The sequence below is a fragment of the Mobula hypostoma genome, chromosome 5 (genome assembly GCF_963921235.1).
Source record: "Mobula hypostoma chromosome 5, sMobHyp1.1, whole genome shotgun sequence".
Lineage (NCBI taxonomy): Eukaryota > Metazoa > Chordata > Chondrichthyes > Myliobatiformes > Myliobatidae > Mobula > Mobula hypostoma.
This window is the reverse complement of record NC_086101.1, coordinates 10,429,864-10,450,704: the sequence shown is the minus strand read 5'-3', so window position 1 is coordinate 10,450,704 and position 20,841 is coordinate 10,429,864. Positions and strand designations below refer to the sequence as shown.

General features: G+C 46.8%; 1 protein-coding gene across 1 annotated transcript in view; it reads right to left on the bottom strand.

The window, feature by feature from the left end:
* Positions 1-20,841, bottom strand: part of LOC134346574 (butyrophilin subfamily 3 member A1-like) — a 141,840-nt gene that overhangs the window by 71,690 nt on the left and 49,309 nt on the right. Inside the window, exons 5-6 of the mRNA XM_063047991.1 lie at positions 8,264-8,383; positions 4,174-4,206 (exon numbers count right to left, since the gene is read on the bottom strand). Coding sequence (XP_062904061.1) covers positions 4,174-4,206; positions 8,264-8,383 — 153 coding nt within the window. The remainder of the gene's footprint in view (positions 1-4,173; positions 4,207-8,263; positions 8,384-20,841) is intronic.

Here is a 20,841-nt window from a genome sequence, read left to right as displayed (position 1 = left end):
GGTGAGGGGGAGTGTTGGAGGTGAGGTGGAGTGTTGGAGGTGAGGGGGAGTGTTGGAGGTGAGGGGGAGTGTTGGAGGTGAGGGGGAGTGTTGTAGGTGAGGGGGAGTGTGTGAAGTGATGGGGGAGTGTAGGAGGTGTGGGTGAGTGGGAGGTGAGGGGAATTGAGGGGAGATGAAGGGGAGTGTGGGATGTGAGGGGGAGTGTGGGAGGTGAGGGAGAGTATTGGAAGTGAGGGGAGAGTAAGGGGGCAGTGAGGGAGGTGAGGGGGAGTGAGGGAGGTGAGGTTAAGTGAGGGGAGAGTGGGGAGGTGAGGTGGAGTGGGGGAATTGACGGGGATGTGAGTGAGGTGAGGGGAATGAGGGAGGAGAGGGAGAGTGAGGTGGAGTGTTGGAGGTGATGGGCAGTGAGGGAGGTGACGGGGAGTGAGGGAGGTGAGGTTAATTGAGGGGAGAGTGGGGAGGTGAGGGGAATGAGGGAGGAGAGGGAGAGTGAGGGAGGTGAGTGGAAGTAAAAGAGGTGAGGGGAAGTGAGAGAGGTGAGAGAGGCGAGGTGAGTGGGAGTGTTGGAGGTGAGTGGGGAGTGCTGGAGGTGAGGGGGAAGGGTTGCAGGTGAGGGTGAGTGTGGGAGGTGAGGGAGAGTGGGGGAGGTGAGGGAGAGTGGGGGAGGTGAGGGGGAGTGGGGGAGTTGAGGGGGTGTATGGTAGGTGACGGGAAGTGGGGGAGGTGAGGGGGAGTGGGGGAGTTGAGAGGGTGTATGGGAGGTGAGGGGAAGTGGGGGAGGTGTGGGGGAGTGGGGAGGAGACGGGGTGTATGTGAGGTGGAGGGGAGTGGGGGAGGTGAGGGTGAGTGGGGGATGTGAGGTGGTATGGAGGGAGGTGAGGTGGAGTGGAGGGAGTTGATGGGGAGTGGGGGAGGTGAGGGGCAGTGGGGGAGGTGAAGGTGAGTGGGGGAGGTGAGGGGGTGTGGGGGAGGGGAGGGGGTGTATGGGAGCTGAGGGCGAGTGGGGGAGGTGAGGGGCTGGATGTGAGGTGAGGGTGAGTGGGTGAGGGGTGTATGGGAGGTGAGGGGGAGTGGGGGAGGGGGTGTATGGGAGCTGAGGGCGAGTTGGGGAGGTGAGGGGCTGGATGTGAGGTGAGGGTGAGTGGGTGAGGGGGTGTATGGGAGGTGAAGGGGAGTGGGGGAGGTGAGGGGGTGTGGGGAAGGTGAAGGGGAGTGGGGTAGGCGAGGGGGAGTGGAGTTGAGGGTGTATATGGGAGGTGAGGGGGAGTGGGGGAGGTGGGAGGGAGTGGGGGAGTTTGGGAGGTGAGGGGGAGTGGGGGAGGTGAGGGGGAGTAGGGGAGGTGAGGGGGACTGGGGGAGGTGTGGGGGAGATGAGGGGGAGTGGGGGTGGTGAGGGGGAGTGGGGGAGGTGAGGGTGTGTATGTGAGGTGAAGGGGAGTGGGGGAGGTGAGGTAGAGTGGGGGAGGTGAGGGGGACTGGGGGAGGTGAGGGTGTGTATGTGAGGTGAAGGTGAGTGGGGGAGGTGAGGTAGAGTGGGGAGGTGAAGGGGAGTGGGGGAGATGGGGGGTGTATGGGAGGTGAAGGGGAGTGGGGGAGGTGAGGGGCTGTCGGGGAGGTGATGGGAGTGGGGTAGGTGAGGGGGAGTGGAGGAGTTGAGGGTGTATATGGGAGGTGAGGGGGAGTGGGGGAGGTGGGAGGGAGTGGGGGAGTTTGGAAGGTGAGGGGGAGTGGTGGAGGTGAGGGGGTGTGGGGGAGGTGAGGGGGACTGGGGGAGGTGTGGGGGAGATGAGGGGGAGTGGGGGTGGTGAAGGGGAGTTGGGGAGGTGAGGGGGAGTGGGGGAGGTGAGGGTGTGTATGTGAGGTGAAGGTGAGTGGGGGAGGTGAGGGGAAGTGGGGGAGGTGAGGAGGAGTGGGGGAGGTGAGGTAGAGTGGGGGAGGTGAAGGGGAGTGGAGGAGGTGAGGTAGAGTGGGGGAGGTGAAGGGGAGTGGAGGAGGTGAGGGGTGTGGGGGAGGTCGGGGGTGTGGGGGAAGGTGAGGGGTGTGGGGGAGTTCGGGGGTGTGGGGGAAGGTGAGGGGGTGTGGGGGAGTTCGGGGTGTGGGGAAAGGTGAGGGGGTGTGTGGGAGGTCGGGGGTGTTTGGGAAGCTGAGGGGTTGTGGGGGAAGGTGAGGGAAGGTGGGGGAGGTTGGGGGTGTTTGGGAAGCTGAGGGGTTGTGGGGGAAGGTGAGGGAAGGTGGGGGAGGTTGGGGTGTTTGGGAAGCTGAGGGGGTGTGGGGGAAGGTGAGGGGATGTGGGGGAAGGTGAGGGGTTGTGGGGGAAGGTGAGGGGGTGTGGGGGAGGTTGGAGGTGTGGGGAAGGTGAGGGGGTGTGGGGGAGGTCGGAGGTGTGGGGAAGGTGAGGGGGTGTGGGGGAGGTCGGAGGTGTGGGGAAGGTGAGGGGGTGTGGGGGAAGGTGAGGGGGTTTGGGGGAGGTCGGGGGTGTGGGGGAAGGTGAGGGGGTTTGGGGGATGTCGGGGGTGTGGGGGAAGGTGAGGGGGTGTGGGGAAGGTGAAGGGGTGTGGGGAAGGTGAGGGGGTGTGGGGGAAGGTGAGGGGGTGTGGGGGAGGTCGGAGGTGTGGGGGAAGGTGAGGGAGTTTGGGGGAGGTCGGGGGTGTGGGGGAAGGTGAGTGGGTTTGGGGGAGGTCAGGGGTGTGGGGGAAGGTGAGGGGGTGTGGGGGAGGTCGGAGGTGTGGGGGAAGGTGAGGGGGTGTGGGGGAAGGTGAGGGAGTGTGGGGGAGGTCGGGAAGCTGAGGGGGTGTGGGGGAAGGTGAGGGAGTGTGGGGGAGGTCGGGGGTGTGCGGGAGGTCGGTGGTGTGGGGGAAGGTGAGGGGATGTGGGGGAAGGTGAGAGGTTGTGGGGGAAGGTGAGGGAGTGTGGGGGAAGCTGAGGGAGTGTGGGGGAAGGTGAGGGAGTGTGGGGGAAGGTGAGGGGATGTGGGGGAAGGTGAGAGGTTGTGGGGGAAGGTGAGGGGGTGTGGGGGAAGGTGAGGGGATGTGGGGGAAGGTGAGAGGTTGTGGGGGAAGGTGAGGGGGTGTGGGGGAAGGTGAGGGGATGTGGGGGAAGGTGAGAGGTTGTGGGGGAAGGTGAAGGGGTGTGGGGGAAGGTGAGGGGTTGTGGGGGAAGGTGAGGGGGTTTGGGGAAGGTGAGGAGCTGTGGGGGAGGTCGGTGGTGTGGGGGAAGGTGAGGGGCTGTGGGGGAGGTCGGTGGTGTGGGGGAAGGTGAGGGGGTGTGGGGGAGGTCGGGGTGTGCGGGAGGTCGGTGGTGTGGGGGAAGGTGAGGGGGTGTGGGGGAGGTCGGTGGTGTGGGCGGAGGTGAGGGGTGTGGGGGAGGTCGGGGTGTGCGGGAGGTCGGTGGTGTGGGGGAAGGTGAGGGGGTGTGGGGGAGGTCGGGGGTGTGTGGGAGGTGAAGGTGTAGTGGGGGAATGTTAGGGGGTGTGGGGGAAAGTGAGGGGGTGTGGGGGAGGTGAGTTTGTGTGAGATGTATTATTCGGACCTGTCGGGCTGCAGAACACGGGTGCAGCAACATAATATTCCAGCCTGCGTCAGAGTGGTGATTGATGTTCAGTGCAGAAATACAAACCCAGTTCTAGGAAGCTGCCACCATGTTCTCGAGGTTGGGGTGAAGCACCCAAAGCACAAGGGTTTGGAAAATTCCACCCACAGCATTTCATTCACATGACAAGGATTAGTTCACACAACAAGCAACGGGTGGAAGAAATCAGTGACCAGCATCTTGTGGGCGGGGGGGCGTGCATTTTGGGGGAGTGAAGTGAAATTTTGACATTTCCTGCATCATCTTTATGCAGGTTTTCAAATGAAAACATACAGTCTTAATGCAGCTTTACTCTATGAAAAATACCTTTCTTCACCAACCTTCTCTCCCCCCGACAGATTATGTTTAACCCGCTGCGCCCAGAGAAGATTGCTCACTCCAAATTTGAAGTCTCTTTTATTATTTTAAGGAGCCTTGCTTGTAAACTACAGGGAATTTGTTTATTATTCTTAATTTATAAATCTCTAAACAGAGCTATGTCATGAAGGATTTAAATAATTCATCCCAACAGAAGAAAATATTGATTTTATTAAATAAAATGGCTAATTCTTGTAGTTTCTGAATATTTCAATATTGAACTCTTACCAGATTCTACGATGAATTTCTGAAGTTCCAGCTCTGAAAAGACAGACCAGTGGTATATTAGAACAAGTTTTCAGGACAATGATTTCGCTTCGGAAGCTGGAGATCTGAAAGAATGGGGAACACTCAGAGGGTCAGGCAGCTGCGGAGAGGATCATCAAACTCATGGTTGACTGTCTCCCATCAGAGGCAAAAAAAATGCTGAAGTGGTGTCAGATGTCAGACAGAAGAGCCAAGTGAGGAAATACACCATGGGTCTATGGTAGGCTCAAGGATTAAATGACGACACATAAACCATTACCAGCAGTTGCTTTAAGAAAACATGAACACTGTGATCATGGTTTGAAGTGGTTACACTCAGTGTTGAATTTGAAATGCTGTGAGCTACTAGCTGTCTCTGGTGCTCACAGTGACCTCTTCTACATTTGTGAGACCCGATGTAGACCGGGGGACTGTCTTGTCGACACCATCACTCCACCTGCATCAAGCAGGATTTCCCAGTGGCCAACCATTTTATACTGATCCCCATTCCCATTCCGACATATTGAGCCTCCTCTCCTGGCACAATGAGGCCACTCTCATGTTGGAGAAGCAACACCCGATATTAGTTTCCAACCTGATGGCATGAATATCAACTTCTCCCCCCACCCAACTTCTCTCTGTTTCCATTTCCCATTCTGACTCCCTCCTTACCCACCTCTTCTCCTAACCTGCCTATCACCTCCCTCTGATGCCCTCCCTCCACTATTGTTTCTCTTCCCCCTTCTGACCCCTTCTAGATAGACAGATAATTTACTGATTCCAAAGGAAATTACAGATATTAGAATAAAAAATGTTACCTCAAACCGTCTAACAGAAGGGGGTCATCACTTTCCCGGCTAGAGTTTGACTCATTATCGAGCCTGATGGCTGAGGGTAAGAATGACCCCATGTAGCCATTTTTAGACCAGCGCAGTTGTCTTAGTGTATTACTAAAAGTGTTCCTCTGTTCAGTCAAGGTGGCATGCAGAGGATGAGAAACATTGCCCATATTTTCTGTCGGGTCCTTTTTATAGCCTCCAGTGTGTACAGTTTGACTCCTTTTACAGAGCCAGCCTTTCTAATCGGTTTATTGAGCCTGTTGGCATCACCAGTGCCGATGCCATTGCCCCAGCACACCACCACATTGAAGATTGTACTGGTGACAACAGGCTGGTAGAACATGTGAAAGATAGGCCTGCAGACTCGAAATGACTTCAGTTTCCTCAGGAAGGAGAGGCATCTCTGGGCCTTCTTGTACACAGCTTCAGTGTTGGTGCTCCACTAAAGTCTGTCATCCAGATGCACCCCCAGGTACTTGTAGGTCCTCACCACATCCACGTCCTCACCATCAATAGTAACAGGGAGCAGTGCAGGATCAGTCTATCACCATCTCCTTTGCCTTACTGATGTTGAGCTGAAGATGATTCAGCTTGCACCATTTGACAAAGTCCAATACCAGAAGACAGATGAGCAGATTAGGCCATTCAGCCCATCGAGTCTGCTGCACCATCCAGGATGGCTGATCACGGATCCCACTCAACCCCATGCACCTGCTACTCCCCAAATCCTTTGATGCCCTGACCAATCAGGAAATGATCACCTTCTGCTTTAAATATACCCATGGACTTGGCCTCCACCACAGTCTGTGGCAGAGCATTCCACAGATTCACTACTCTCTGGCTAAAAAAAAAAATTCCTCCTTACCTCTGTTCTAAAAGGTCACCCCTCAATTTTGAGGCTGTGCCCTCTAGTTCTGGATATCTCCACCACAGGAAACCGACCCCTGATGAATACCACTAGTCACTGGCAGCCAACCAGAAAAAGCCCCTTTCATTCCCACTCACTGCCTCCTGCCTTCCACCAATTCCTCTATCCATGCCAGTATAATTCCTGTAAAATCCACAGGATTTTATTTGCTATGCAGCCTTGTGTGGCACCTTATCAAATGCCTTCTGAAAATCCAAGTAAATCACATCCACTGCCTCTCCTTTGTCCACACGACTTGTTACTTCCTCAAAGAACTCTAACAGATTGGTCAGGCAAGATTTCCCATTACAGAAACCATGCTGACTTTGACATATTTTATCATTAGTCTACAAGTACCCCATAACCTCATCCTTAACAGATTTCAACAGTTTAGCAACCATGAGGTTAGGCTAACTGGCCTATAATTTCCTTTCTTTTGCCTTCCTCCCTTCTTGAAGAGTGGAGTGACATCTGCAAATTCCAGTCCTCCAGACCCATGCCAGAAGTCCTCCACCAGGGTCCTGTATTCATCCTCCCAACCTCCCAACCTCCCTTTATACACTATTGCTAAGTTATCAGATAATTTTCTACAGATAACATAACTCAGTGTTGTATCTAAAGTCTGAGGTATACAGGGTAAACAGGAAGGGAGCCAATACCGTTGCCTGTGGGGCCCCAGTGCTGCTTATAGCCATGTCTGACACACATCTGTGAAGCCACACAAACTGCGGTCTGCCAGTCAGGTAGTCCATTGTCCAGGATACAATGGAAGTGCCAAGCTGCATTGAATGGAGCTTTCCCCCAGCAATGAGGGCTGTATGGCATCCTTACAGTGCTTCTCCCCTAACATGCCTATCACCTCCCTCTGATGCCTTCCCTCTTCTCTTCTTCCTTTCTTTCCAAATCTTCTTTATTATTATTCTCCAAAATTAACAAGAGTACATCAAAGTAGGCAACACTTACAATGTCTCAAGAGAAAAAACATTCTTTTAAAGATTGAGAAAAAATTGGTGACAAAAACAAAAGAAAAAAAAACCTACTGAGCAAGGAAAACTGACAAAAAAAGACATTAGGTGTTCAACCCCGGAGCCATGCATCATACAAAAAGCTTCTAAAGATAAACATCAAACCGCTAGCAAGAGAAAAAAAGTACCAAAAATTTACAATTAGATTGTGGAGGAAATCTATCAATTAACTCAAGTGATAGTAGCAAGTAAATGAACCCCATCTTTTCTCAAAATCAAACATAGGTTCAAAAGTTCGACTTCTAATTTTCTCCAAACTAAGACATAGCATCACTTGAGAGAACCATTGTGACAAAATGGGAGCTGATGTATCCTTCCACTTCAACAAAATGGCCCTCCTGGCTATCAATGCAACAAATGCAATAACATGCTTGTCAGACAAAGAGATATAGTGGATATTTTGAGGAATTATTCCAAAGAGCACAGTTAATTTGTTAGGTTCTCTTCTCTTTTTCCATTCCCCATTCTGACTTCCCTCTTACTGCTTCTCCTCCCTTGCCTATCAGCTCCCTCCTTCTTCTCACTCTCCCCTGATCCATTCTCCTCTCCAATTAAGATTCCTTCTGCTTCAGAACTACTTTTTCAGTCCATCATCTCCCATCTTCACAATTCAATTCTCTCCCTCATCCACCAATCTTTTCCCTCACCTGCCTTCACCTACCAGCCTCTGGATTGTACTCCTTCCCCTCCACCCATGTTCTTGCTGGCTTCTTTGCCCTTCCTTTCCATTCAAGGGTCTTGGTCTGAGACGTTGACTGTTTATTTCTTTCCACAGATGCTGAGTTTCTCCAGCACTTTTGTGCTTTCCTACTAAAAAGATGACGTTCTGTTCTTCAGCCCCTGGTCAGCCTCTTTAGACCATTATAGGACACTGTGAGTGGAGAGCTCACAGGGATACGATATGCAATGAAAATGCATATTTTAAAATTTTGTTTGTGCTGTTAAACAGTTATCATACAAACTGTGCCCAGTCTCACCACTGAAGAGGAACCTAAATATCGGGAACCAAGTTACAGGAAGTACAAGTGAATCAGTGACCAGTTGAACCTCCTGGCACTTCATCATGCAGACACAGGAGATGCAACATCGGGCAGTTTTCTTCCTTACTTCCCATCTCTATGGCTACAAGTATTCTTTCCAGAGACAACGTTCACTGCTGGAATGTCAGAGCCTGCTGGGAAATATGGATTTTACATGATTTCTCCAGCAAATGCTCTGGCTTTCATGGAAATTTCAGAGGGAAACTGGGAGATTTCCACTGGATTTCCAGCCCAGTACTTCGCAATATTGCAGAAACGTACCTTTTATGCGTCTGTTTTGTTTCACATTCCAATAAATCACAGTGGAGTTTGCAGCAATTACAACACAAATGGTGACGACCAGTGGCAGGACCCATTCAGGAACAGCAAGGAAGAGATCATCTGTAGAATAAAGATCAGTGAATGAGACAATGAAAAAATCTGCAATGCACCCCAGCGGAATTAGTTCAGTAAAACTCCATGAGGTGGAAAGTCCACAACTGCCCAAGCAGCCTCCTCCTGTAATGTCAATAGGTGTTCACTGGAAGAACCAGAAATGGCTGCAATGGACTGTTATAATGGAGGCTCTGAGACTTCATCACTGTCACTGATGTTTAATTGTAGAGATATACAGCACAGAAACAGGTCCATCAGCCCAACTGGTCCATGATGACCAACATGCTCCATCCAAACTAGTCCCATTTGCCAGTGTTTAGCCCAGATCCTTCTCAACCTTCCTTGTCCATGTGCCTGACAAATTGTCTCTTCAAATTGTTTATTGTCATATGTACGTCCATGAAGGCACCAGCTGAAAGAAATCACACACTTGCAGCAACATCACAGGCTATATAGCGTCACAGAGGAAGGTGTTGAATCATCATGGACAAAGCTGAGGAACTGCAAGGGTAAAAAGACACTGATGGGAGTTGTATACAGACCCCAAAACAGTAGTAAGGATATGGCCTACAAATTACAGTGGGAGAAAGAAAATGCATGTCAAAAGGGCAATATTACAATAGTCATGTGGGACTTCAATATGCAGGTAGGTTGAGAAAATCAGGCTTGTGCTGGATTCCTGCAGGAGGAATTTCTAGAAAGCCTATGAAATAGCTTTTCAGAGTAGCTCGTTGAGCTCAAATGAGAATCAGATATTCTGGATTGGGTGTCGTGCAATGAACCAGAGTTGATTGGAGAGCTTAAGGTAAAAGAACCCTTAGGGGTTGATCACTGAAATTTGAGAAGGAAAAACTCAAGTCAGATGTATCAGTATTACAGTGGAGTAAAGGGAATTACAGAGGCATGAAAGAGGAGTTGGCCAGCATTGATTGGAAAAGAACACTGGCAGGGATGACAGTAGTCAGCAATGCCTGTAATTTCTGGAAGCAATTCTTAGGCACGGGATATGTACATCCCAAAGAGAAAGAGGTTTTCTAAAGGAAAGATGACACAACTGTGGCTAACATGAGAAGTCAAAGCCAACATAAAAGCCAAAGAGAGAGCATATAATAGAGCAAAAGTTACTGGGAAATCAAAAGATTGAGAAGCTTCTAAAAACCAACAGAAGGCAACTAAGAAAGTCACTAAGAAGGGAAAGATGGAATACAACAGTGAGCAAGCCAATAATATTAAAGTGGATATCAAAAGTTTCTTCAGATATATAAAGTGTAAAAGAGAGGCAAGTGTGGATATCGGACCACTCAAAAATGATGCCAGAGAGGTCGTCATGGGGGACAACAAAATGGCAGATGAACTGAAGAAGTATTTTGCATCAGTCTTCACTGTGGAAGACTCTAGCAGTATGGTGGAAGTTCCAGGTGTCAGGGGTCATGTGGGTGAAGTTACCATAACAGGAGAGAAAGTTCTTGGGAAACTGAAAGGACTGAAGGTAGATAAGTCACTGGACCAGATAGTGTATACCTTGGAGATCTGAAAGGGGTGGCTGAAGAGATCATGGAGGCATTAATAATGATATTTCAAGAATCACTAGATTCTACAATGGGTCCAGAAGACTGGAAAATTGCAAATGTTACTCCACCCTTAAGAAGGGAGAGAGGCAGAAGAAAGGAAACTATAGGCCAGGTAGTCTGACCGCAGTGGTTGGGAAGATTATGGTTGATTTTTAAGGATGAGATCTCAGGTACTTTGAGGCAAATGATATAATAGGCCATAGTCGGCATGATTTTCTCAAGGGAAAATCTTTCCTCATAAATCTGTTGGAATTCTTTGAATAAACAAGCTGTATAGAAAATGGAGAATTAGTTGAGGTTGTGTACTTGGATTTTCAGAAGGCCTTTGACAGGGTGCCACACATGAGGTGCTTAACAAGCTATGAGCCCATGTTATTACAAGAAAGATTCTAATATGGATAAAGGAGTGGCTGACTGGCAGGAGGCAAAGAGTGGGAAGAAAGGGGGTCTTTTCTGGTTGTCTGGTGGTGACTAGTGGTGTTCCACAGAGGTCTGTGTTGGGACTGATTCTTTTTACATTATATGCCAATGATTTTGATGATGGAAATGATGGCTCTGTTGCAAAGTTTGCAGATGATATGAAGATAGGTAGAGGGGTGGGTAGTTTTGAGAAAGTAGAGTGGCTACAGAAACACTGACAGATTAGGAGAATGGGCAAAAAAATGGCAGATGGAGTACAGTGCCGAGCAGTGTATGGTCATTCATTTGGTAGAATAAATGAAAGGGTTGACTATTTTCTAAATGGAGAGAAAATACAAAAAAAAAACTGAGACACAATGGGACTAGGGAGTTTTCGTGCAGGATTCCCTAAAGGTTAATTTGCAGGTTGAGTCTGTGGTGAGGAAGTCAAATGCAATGTGCTTTTTCAAGAGGACAGGAATATAAAAGCAAGAATATGATGTTCAGACTTTATAAAGCAGTGATCAGACCTCATGTGGAGTATTGTGAGCTGTTTTGGGCCCTCATTCTTAGAAAGGATGTGCTGATACTGCAGAGGGTTCAAAAGAGTTTCACGAAAATAATTCCAGGATTGAATAGCTTGTCATACGAAGAGCGTTTGATGGTTCAGTGCCTGTATTCACTAGAATTCAGAAGAATGAGGGGTGACCTCAATGAAACCAATCGAATGGTGAAAGGCTTGATAGAGTGGATATGGAGAGGATGCTTCCTATATTGGGAGTGTCTAAGACCAGAGGACACAGTCTCAGTATAGAGAGGTGTCCTTTTAGAACAGTGATGTGGAGGAATTTTCTGAGCCAGTGAGTGGTGAATGTGTGGAATTCTTTGCCACAGGCAGTTGTGGACGGCAAGTCTTTATGTGTATTTAGGGCAGACATTGATAGACTCTTGATTGGTCAGGCATGAAGGGAGAAGGCAGGAGATTGGGACCAAGAGGAAAATTGGATCAGCCATGATGAAATAGCAGAGCAGACTCATTGGGCCAAATGGCCGAATTCTGCTCCTATATCTTATGGTCTAATGGTCTCTCGATACTCTAACCCAGTGAGAAAAGACTGTGAATTCATCCTCTCTATGCCCCTCATGATTTTATACATTTCCATAAGATCACTGGTTCCTGGTGTTATAACCAGGGCAGTTGGTGGAGATAAGCTCCCACTACCTATTTAATATTCCCAATAGACTGCATCTCAAATAGTCCCTGACAATCAAGTCCACCTCCTGCCCTTCCAGTGTGGCTCAGCTACTAAGTATGGTGGAACCATTTCTACTGACAGGAAAAGGGGCAAAAGCAGGTACTGGCAGCTTAAAACTCATCACTTTGAGTTGATGGGGCTCGTCAGCTGTGGTTAGCAGATCATCTAGCAGATGGAAAATCCTAACCTCAATCCTCCGCTGCCTTGTGGCTATACCCAGTCATGGGGATGGCTTTGGGAGTAAACCCTGAGGAAAAAACCCGGAGTTAGAGTCCTGCAACTCCACTGATGCCAAACTGTATTGGTTTCTGCTGTTCCTTTTGATATGTCGGCTGTTTGGAGAGGGGGAGCCTGCTGCATGAACAACAGATTGTTCTCCATATCAAACTGCTCTGACTTGTGTACCAGTTTATATAATCATGTAAACAGCTCAGATGCAATATCCATGTTTGACCCCAACCAATGGAAGAGCCTCATAAGATCAGCTCTCAGACTCATATGCTCCAAGGAATAATGTCCTAGACTGTGCAACCTCTTCCCATAACTCAGTTTCTCAAGTCCTGGCAAAATCGGCAAGATCCTTGTAAATATTTCTGCATTCTTTCCAATAGCAGGGTGTTGAAAACAGAACAGGCCAGTGTGCTAAAAGCTCACTTTATCAACCTGTGCAGATGTGACTCCAGTTTCTGGGAACCAAATACTTGGACTCCAAGTTCCATCTATCCTCCAACATTCCTCTGGACCCTATTGTTCACCTTGTACGACCGCCCTTGATTTGACTTTCCAAAACGCAATAGCTAGCGCTTATCAGAATCAAGTTCTTTCTGTTATTCATCAGCTCACTTATTCAGCAGATACATATCCTTCTGTAATTTTTGGTAATCTTTTTCTCTGTCCACCATATCCCAATTACAGCTGGAGAGCAAAGATTTTGCTTCCTGAATACTTCTGGGTGTATCTTGTGGATTTTGAGTCATTGATCATGAAATCCACCATGAAATTTCCCTATCATGTACATTTTCTTGAAATCATCTGTATTTGTATTTCAATTCATAATTCATCAGAGTAATTGATGCCAAAATTAAGGAAGGCATTTTTGATGGGCCACAAATAAAACAGATCATCAATGACAATTTGAACTTCTAGTGGGACCGGAGAAAATCACATGGAAGGCATCCAAGGATGTTGTTGAAAAGCTTTTTAGCAACTACAGAGCACCAAACTACATGCAGCTTGTTGACAACATGAGTCAAGCATACAAAACCATGAAGTGAAACATGTCACTAAAGATTCATTTTCTGCCTTCCCATTTAGAATGCTTCCCTGCAAATCTTGGTGCTGTCAGTGATGAGTATGGTGAAAGGCTTTACAAGGATATTGCGGTCATGGAGAAATGGTATCAGGGCAACTGGAACCCGTCAATGCTAGCTGACTCTTGTTGGACACTTAAGTAAGAAGCCTGAGACACTGAATACAAATGAAAATCATCAACAATATTTTTTTAGCATAGTTGAACTTTTGCAAAGTGTCAGCACCGTTATGCAATTAAATGCATATTTTCGTGTCATCTGCAAACTTACTAACAATTTCTTGTTAATTCCCATGAAAAGCAACAATAGGCTGAGCACTGTAACGTAGAAAAGGTGGATGAGCTCAGGGTATGGATCAACAACCAGAATTATGAAAATAAAAACAAAAAACCATAAGACATAGGAGCAGAATAAGGCCACTTGGTCCATCAACCCTGCTCTGCCATTCAATCATGGCTGATACTTTTCTCCCCTCAATTCCATTCCTCGGCCATCTCCCCATAACCTTTGATGCCGTGTCAAATCAAGAACCTATCATCTGGCAAGTGTGGATTGGGAAATGTTTTCTGGCAAGTGGAGGAAAGTGGAGGCTTTCAGAACCAAATTTTGAGAGTTAAAACATGATGTTAAAACATTAAAACATGTACTTGCCCATCAGAATAAAAGGTAAAGATAGCAGGTGTATGGAACCTTAGTTTTCGAGAGATATTGAGGCCCTGGTTAAGAATTAAAAGGAGCTGCATAGCAGGTATAAGCAGGAAGAAACATATGAGGTGCTTATGAAGGATACTAAATGCAAGAAAACACTTAAGAAATAAATCAGAAAGGCTAAAAGAAAGCAGGAAGTTGCTCCAGCAGACAACATGAAGGAGAAGTCCACAGATCAGTTGTGTTAAAGGACCGCTTCGGACAAAATTGGTCCTCTGGAAGATCAGAATGTTAGGTAATCCGTGTGTGGAAACAAAACACACGGCAGAAATCTTAAATGAATTCTTTGCTTCTGTATTTACTCAGGAGACGGATGCAGAGTCTTTAGAAGTAAGGCAAAGCAGCATCAACTTCATGGACCATGTACAGATTACAGAGGAGGAGGTGTTTGTACCCTGACACAAATCAGGGTGGATAAATTCCTCAGGCCTAACAACGTGTTCCCTCAGACCCTCCAAGAGGTGTGCAGAAATTGCTGGGGTCCCAGCAGAGATATTTAAACCATCCTTTGCAAAAGAAGCGTTACCAGAAGATTGGAGAAAAGCCAAAGTTGTTCTGTTGTTTAAAACAGGCTCTGAACACAAACAAGGAAATTATAGACTGGTGAGTCGACATTGGTTGTGGGAAAGTTATTGGCAGATATTGTAAGGGACCAGATATATAAGTACAGTGCCTATAAAAAGTATTTAGCCCCCCTTGGAAGATATTATATTTTATTGTTTTATAGCATTGAATCAGAGTTGATTTAATTTGACATATTTTGACACTGATCAACAGGAGAAGACTCTTCTGTGTCAACGTGAAAGTAGATCACTACAAAATGTTCAAAGTTAATTACAAATATAAAACACAGAATAATTGATTGCATAAGTATTCAGCCCCTTTCATATGACACACCAAATCATTACTGGTACATCAAATTGGCTTTAGAAGTTACGTAATTAGTTAAATGGAAATCTGCTTTTGGAGACCTGTGTGCAGTCAAGGTGTTTCGACGGACTGCAGTAAAAATACACCTGTATCTGGGACCAGCTGCTGGTGTCAGTATCCTGGCAAAACTACACCATGAAGACAAAAGAACACTCCAAGCAACTCTGCAAAAAGGTTATTGAAAAACACAAGTCAGGAGATCGATACAAGAACATTTCCAAGTCACTGAATATCCCTTGGAGTCCAGTTAAGTCAATTATCAAGAAATGGAAAGAATATGGCACTGCTGTAAATCTGCCGTCCTCAATGTTGCAAAAACAAAGGAGCTGGTTTTGGTCTACAGGAGGAATGGAGACAGGCTGGCTCCTATTGACATCAATGGATCTGGGATTGTGAGGGCGAACAGCTTTAAGTTCCTCGGCATGCACATCACCGAGGAGCTCACGTAGTCTGTACTTTCCGGCTGTGTGGTGAAAAAAGCAAAACAGCGCATCTTTTACCTCAGATGGTTGAATAAGTTTGGTATGGGCCCCCAAATCCTAAAAATTTTCTACAGCGGCACAATTGAGAGCATCCTGACTGGCTGCATCACTGCCTGGTATGGGAACTGTACTTCCCTCAATCACAGGGCTCTGCAGAGAGTGTTGTGGACAGCCCAGAGCATCTGTAGAGGTGATCTTCCCACTATTCAGGATATTTACAAAGGCAGATGTGTAAAAAGAGCCTGAAGGATCATTGGGGACCCGAATCACACCAACCACAAGCTGTTCCAGCTGCTACCATCGGGGAAACTGTACTGCTGCCAAAAAGCCAGGACCAACAGGCTCCGGGACAGCTTCTTCCACCCGGCTATCAGACTGCTTAATTCATGCTAATACAATTGTATTTCTGTTATAATGACTGTCCTGTTGTACATACGATTTATTATAAATTAATATAAAATTGCACATTGCACATTCATTCGGAGACGTAACATAAAGATTTTTAGTCCTCATGAAGGATGTAAGTAATAAATTCAATTAAATTCAAGTCAGTTCAAAAACTCAATGACCGTGCAAGAAGAGGACGAGTGAGCGAGGCCACCAAGACACCGATGACAACTCTGGAGGAGTTACAAGCTTCAGTGGCTGAGACGGGAGAGACTGCGCATACAACTACTGTTGCCCCGGTGCTTCACCAGTCGTAGCTTTATGGGACAGTAGAAAATTGAAAACAACTGTTGAAAAAAACTCACATGAAATCTTGTCTAGAGTTTGCCGGAAGGCATGTGAGAGAACCTGAATTCAGCTGGAAGAAGGTGCTATGGTCTGATCAAAGCAAAGTTGAGCTTTTTGGCCATCAGACTAAACACACCATCCCTACCGTGAAGCATGGTGGTGCCTACATCATGCTGTGGGGATGTTTCACTGCAGCAGGCCCTGAAAGGCTTGTGAAGGTAGAGGGTAAAATGAATGCAGCAAAATACAGGGAAATCCTGGAGGAAAATCTGATGCAGTCTGCAACAGAACTGTGACTTGAGAGAAGATTTGTTTTCCACCAAGATAATGACCACAGGCATAAAGCCAAAGCCACACAGGAATAGCTTAAAAACAAAGTGAATGCCCTCAAGTGGCCAAGTCAGAGTCTGGACCACAAACGAGGATTTGTGGCTGGACTTGAAAATGGTTGTTCACTCACAATCACCACACATTCTGACAGAGCTTGAGCAGTTTTGAAGGGGGAGAGTAATTGTGCAATCAATTATTTTGCAATAATTGAATTTTTTTTTTGATTATGAGAACACTCAGTACTCTTTTATTGTCATTTAGAAACGCATACATGCATTAAGAAATGATGCAATGTTTCTCCAGAGTGATATCACAGAAAACAGGACAAACCAAAGACTAACACTGACAGAATCACATAATTATAACATATAGTTACAGCAGTGCAAAGTAATACCATGATTTGATGAAGAACAAACCATGGGCACAGTAAATAAAGTCTCAATAGTCCCCGAGTCGATCGACTTCCGAGTCCCTGATAGCAGGCAGCAAAAGGGAGAAACTCCCTGCCATAAACCTCCACGCACCGTCAACTTGCCAATACCTTGGAAGCAGCTGACCACAGCCGACACTGAGTCCATCCGTCTGAAAACTCTGAGCCTCCAACCAGCCTCTCCGATACAGCCTCCCGAGCACCATCCTCTGCCGAGCACCTTTGGTCTCGCCCCGGTTGCTGAAACACACAAAGCCGAGAATTCTAGGGCCTTCTGCTCCGGAAATTCTGGTTACCACGCAGTAGCAGCGGCAGCGAAGCGGGCATTTCAGAAGTTTTCCAGATCTTCCTCCGTGCTCTCACGTCCATCTCCATCAAATCAGAATTGTGCACAGTCCCCTACTTGACATGTAACAGATATTCATCACCAAAGTGGCCGTGCCACTTTAGACCAATTTGAAGAAATTTGTCTTCACTTTACATGAAAGAGCCTTTGTTGTTGATCAGTGTCGAAAAAGCTAAATGAAATCCACTGAGATTCAATGTTGTAAAACAATAAAACATGAAAACTTCAAAGGAGGGTGTGAATACTTTTTATAGACGCTGTATTTGGATAGACATAGACCAATGAAAGATAGAATGGCTTCATTTGTGGTCAGGTATGTCTAACAGGGGAGGGGAGGCGAAGATGGCGGTGTGACGCAGCGCGCACGGCTGCTCTGAAATAATATCATATTTGTAAGTAGGTACCGTGCACAATCCTGATTTGATGGAGACAGACATGAGATGCACGGAGGAACATCTGGAGAAACGTCTGACATGCCCACTTCGCTGCCACTGCTACTGTGAGATCGAGAATCTCCAGAGGGGAAGACCCCGAGTCCTCGACTTTGCCTATTGCCTGTTGTTGGGGCCAGGGTCGAAGCGCTCGGCAGAGATGGTGCTCGGTGCTCGGTGTCGGAGGGCTGGTCGGAGGCTCGAAGTTTTCGGACGGACTCGAGTCAGCTGTGGTCGGGTGCTTCCAGGGTGCTGCATCGGCAAGTTTGCAGCGCTGGAAGCTCATGGCAGGGAGAGTTTTTCTTCCTTCTACCATCTGCGTGAGATGATGGGACCTTCGAGAGACTTTGAGATTTTTTTTACCGTGCCCATGGTTTGTTCTTTATCAAATTACAGTATTGCTTTGCACTGTTGTAACTATATGGTATAATTGTGTGGTTTTTGTCAGTTTTTCAGTCTCAGTTTGTCTTGTGTTTCTGTGATATCATTCTGGAGGAACATTGTATCATTTCTTAATGCATGCATTACTAAATGACAATAAAAGAGGACTGCGTGTCCTCATAAACTAAAAATCTAAATCTAATCTAACCAATCTTATTGAGTTGTTCAAGGAAAATTGATGAAAGCAAGGCAGTTGATGTTGTCCACGTGGACTTTAGTAAGACATTTGACAAGGTCCCACATGAAAGGCTAGTCAGGATGGTTCAGTCGCTTGGCATTCAGGATGAGGTAGTAAATTGGATGAGACATTGGCTTTACGGGAGAAGGCAGAGAGTGGTAGTAGAGGGTTGCCTCTCTGACTGGAGGCCTGTGACTAGTGGTTTGCCACCGGATCGGTGCTGGGTCCTTTGCTGTTTGCCATCTCTAGTATATCAATCATCTGGATGATAATGTGGTGAACTGGATGAGCCAATTTGCGTATCACATTCAGATTGGGAGAGTATTGGACTGTGAGGAAGGCTATCATGACTTGCAGGGGGATTTGCATCAGCTGGGAAAATCGGCTGGAAAATGGCAAAGGGAATTTATTGCAGGGAAGTATGTTTTGCACTTCAGTAGGATCAACCAGGGTTGGTCTACACAGTGGACAGAAAGACATTGAGGAGTGTGGCAGAACAAAGGAATCTGGGAATACAGGTACATAATTTGTTGAAAGTTGTGTCACAGGTAGATAGAGCCGTAAAGAAAGCTTCTGCAACACTGGCCTTCATGCATCAATGTATTCAGTACAGGAGATGAGATGTTATGTTGAAGATGTTTAAGGTGTTGGTGAGGCTTAATTTGGAATGTTGTGTGCATTTTGGACACCTACTTGCAGAAAAGATGTAAACACGTTTGAAAGAGTACAGAGAAAATTCACAAGGATATTGCCACATCTGGAGGACCCGAATTATGAGGAAAGATTGAATAGGTTATGACTGCATTCTTTAGAACACAGAAGATTGAGATGAGATTTGATTGAGGTGTACAAATTATGAGGGGTATAGACAAAGTAAATGCAGGTGTGCTTTTTCCAAAGGTTGGGTGGGACTACAACCAAATGTCATGGGTTCAGGATGAAAGGTGAGAGGTTTAAGGAGAACATGAGGGGAAACTTCTACATTCAGATGGTCGTGAGATTTTGGAATGAGCAGCCAACACAAGTGGTGCATGCCATCACAATTTCAATGTTTAAGAAAAGTTTGGACATGTATGGTAGGGATACAGAGGGCTATTGTCCCAGTGCAGGTTGATGGGAGAAGGCAATTTAAATATTTTTAGCATGCACTAGATGGGCCAAGGACCTGCTTCTGTGCTGTACTTCTCTATGACTCTATAATGTAGAGGAGCAAATTTGTAGGCAGATTGCAGACTGTTGCAAGAAACAAAACAGTGGGTGCTTTGTGGGATAGTGGGTGATTTTAACTTTCCACATATTGACTGGGACTCCCATACTGTAAAACAGCTGGATGGGAAAAAGTTTGTCAAATATGCTGAAGAAAGTTTCCTTAATCCCTCTGTGGAAGTCCAAAAGAGAGTGTGTGTTTGATACTTGATCTGCTATTAGGGAATGAGACAGGACAGGTGACAGAAGTTTCTGTAGGGGAATACTTTGCATCTTGTTCAAAATGCCATTTGTCTCGAAGTGATTATGGAAAAGGACAGATCTGGTACAAACTGGAGAAAGGCCAATTTTGATGGTATCGAAAAGGATCTGGCAAGTGCGGATTGTGACAGAGTGTTTCTTGCAAATGTGTACTTGTTAAGTGAGAGGCTTTCAAAAGGGGAGCTTTGAGAGTCCAGAGATTGTATGTTCCTGCAGAATAAGAGGCAGGGATAATCAGTTCAGGGAGCATGATTTTTAACAGGTATTGAGGTCCTAATTGAGAAAAAGAAGGAGGTACATAACAGTTAGAGTCAGGCAGGAACAAATGAGGTATTTGAGGAGTGAAAGAAATGCAAGAAGACAATCAGGAGGGCTAAAAGAAGACACATGGAAGATCAGAGTGGTATCCACGCATGGAGCTGACAGAAACGTGGGAAATTTTAAATGGATTTTTGTATCAGTATTTACTCGAGAGAGAGACAGGATCTATTGACGTGAGGCTGGGCAGTAACGGTGTAATGGACCCTATAGAGATTACGGAGGAGGAGGTGTTGCTGTCTTGAAGCAAATTAGGGTGGATAAATCACAGGACCTGACATGATCTTCTGTCAGGACTTCTGGGGTTGAGTATGGAGTGAGTCGGTGTGTGTGAGTGTGGCTCCCTATTTTTATTGAAAATCTACCTGTTTATCTTTGCCATATGCTTGAGATAACTGAATATTTACCATTGTGAACAACGCGGGACGTAGCTGGACATTGAAATGGCAAATAGAATATACCTTCGAGGTAAAACTGGAGAAAAAGATAGCGAAGCCTCGAGCAAGAAGGCTGATGTTACAGTAATGGCGCCGTTGCACGCTGCTGGACCCGGACCCAGCCCTGCGCTACCCGAGGACTTGGAGAGGCTTTGTTTAGTGCTTATTACTGACATGACGCAAGCAGCGCATTCTGCCCTATAAAGAGAACTTGAAGATGCTTTATCACCGAGTCGCACGACGAACGCATTCGTGGGGTTGAAGACGGCCTGAATGATTACAGTGACCGACTGGTGAGCGCCGAAGCCGCCATTGCAGCGTTGCCGAGCGAAAACGCATTTCTGAAGGGAAAGCTAGATGACCTCGAGAATCGGTCACGGAGATCCAATTTGAGAGTGGTCGGCATTCCTGAAAATTTGGAAGGTTCGGACCCTGTTAAATTTATGACTGAGTTTTTTGACGAAGTGCTGGGGACAAATTTTTTCCCAAGTCCTCTCGTACTTCCGCGTGCTCACCGAGTCGGACATAAACCATCCGGTGTCTCTGGAGCCAAGCAAACGAGACCAAGAACGTTCCTGGTTTGCTTTCACTCCTTTCAAGATAAGCAACGCATCATCAACAGGCGGAAGCAGGAGCTGTATTTCCGCGGACACCGCCTGTTTTTTTATGAAGATTTTAGTGCGGAGCTGGGTAAA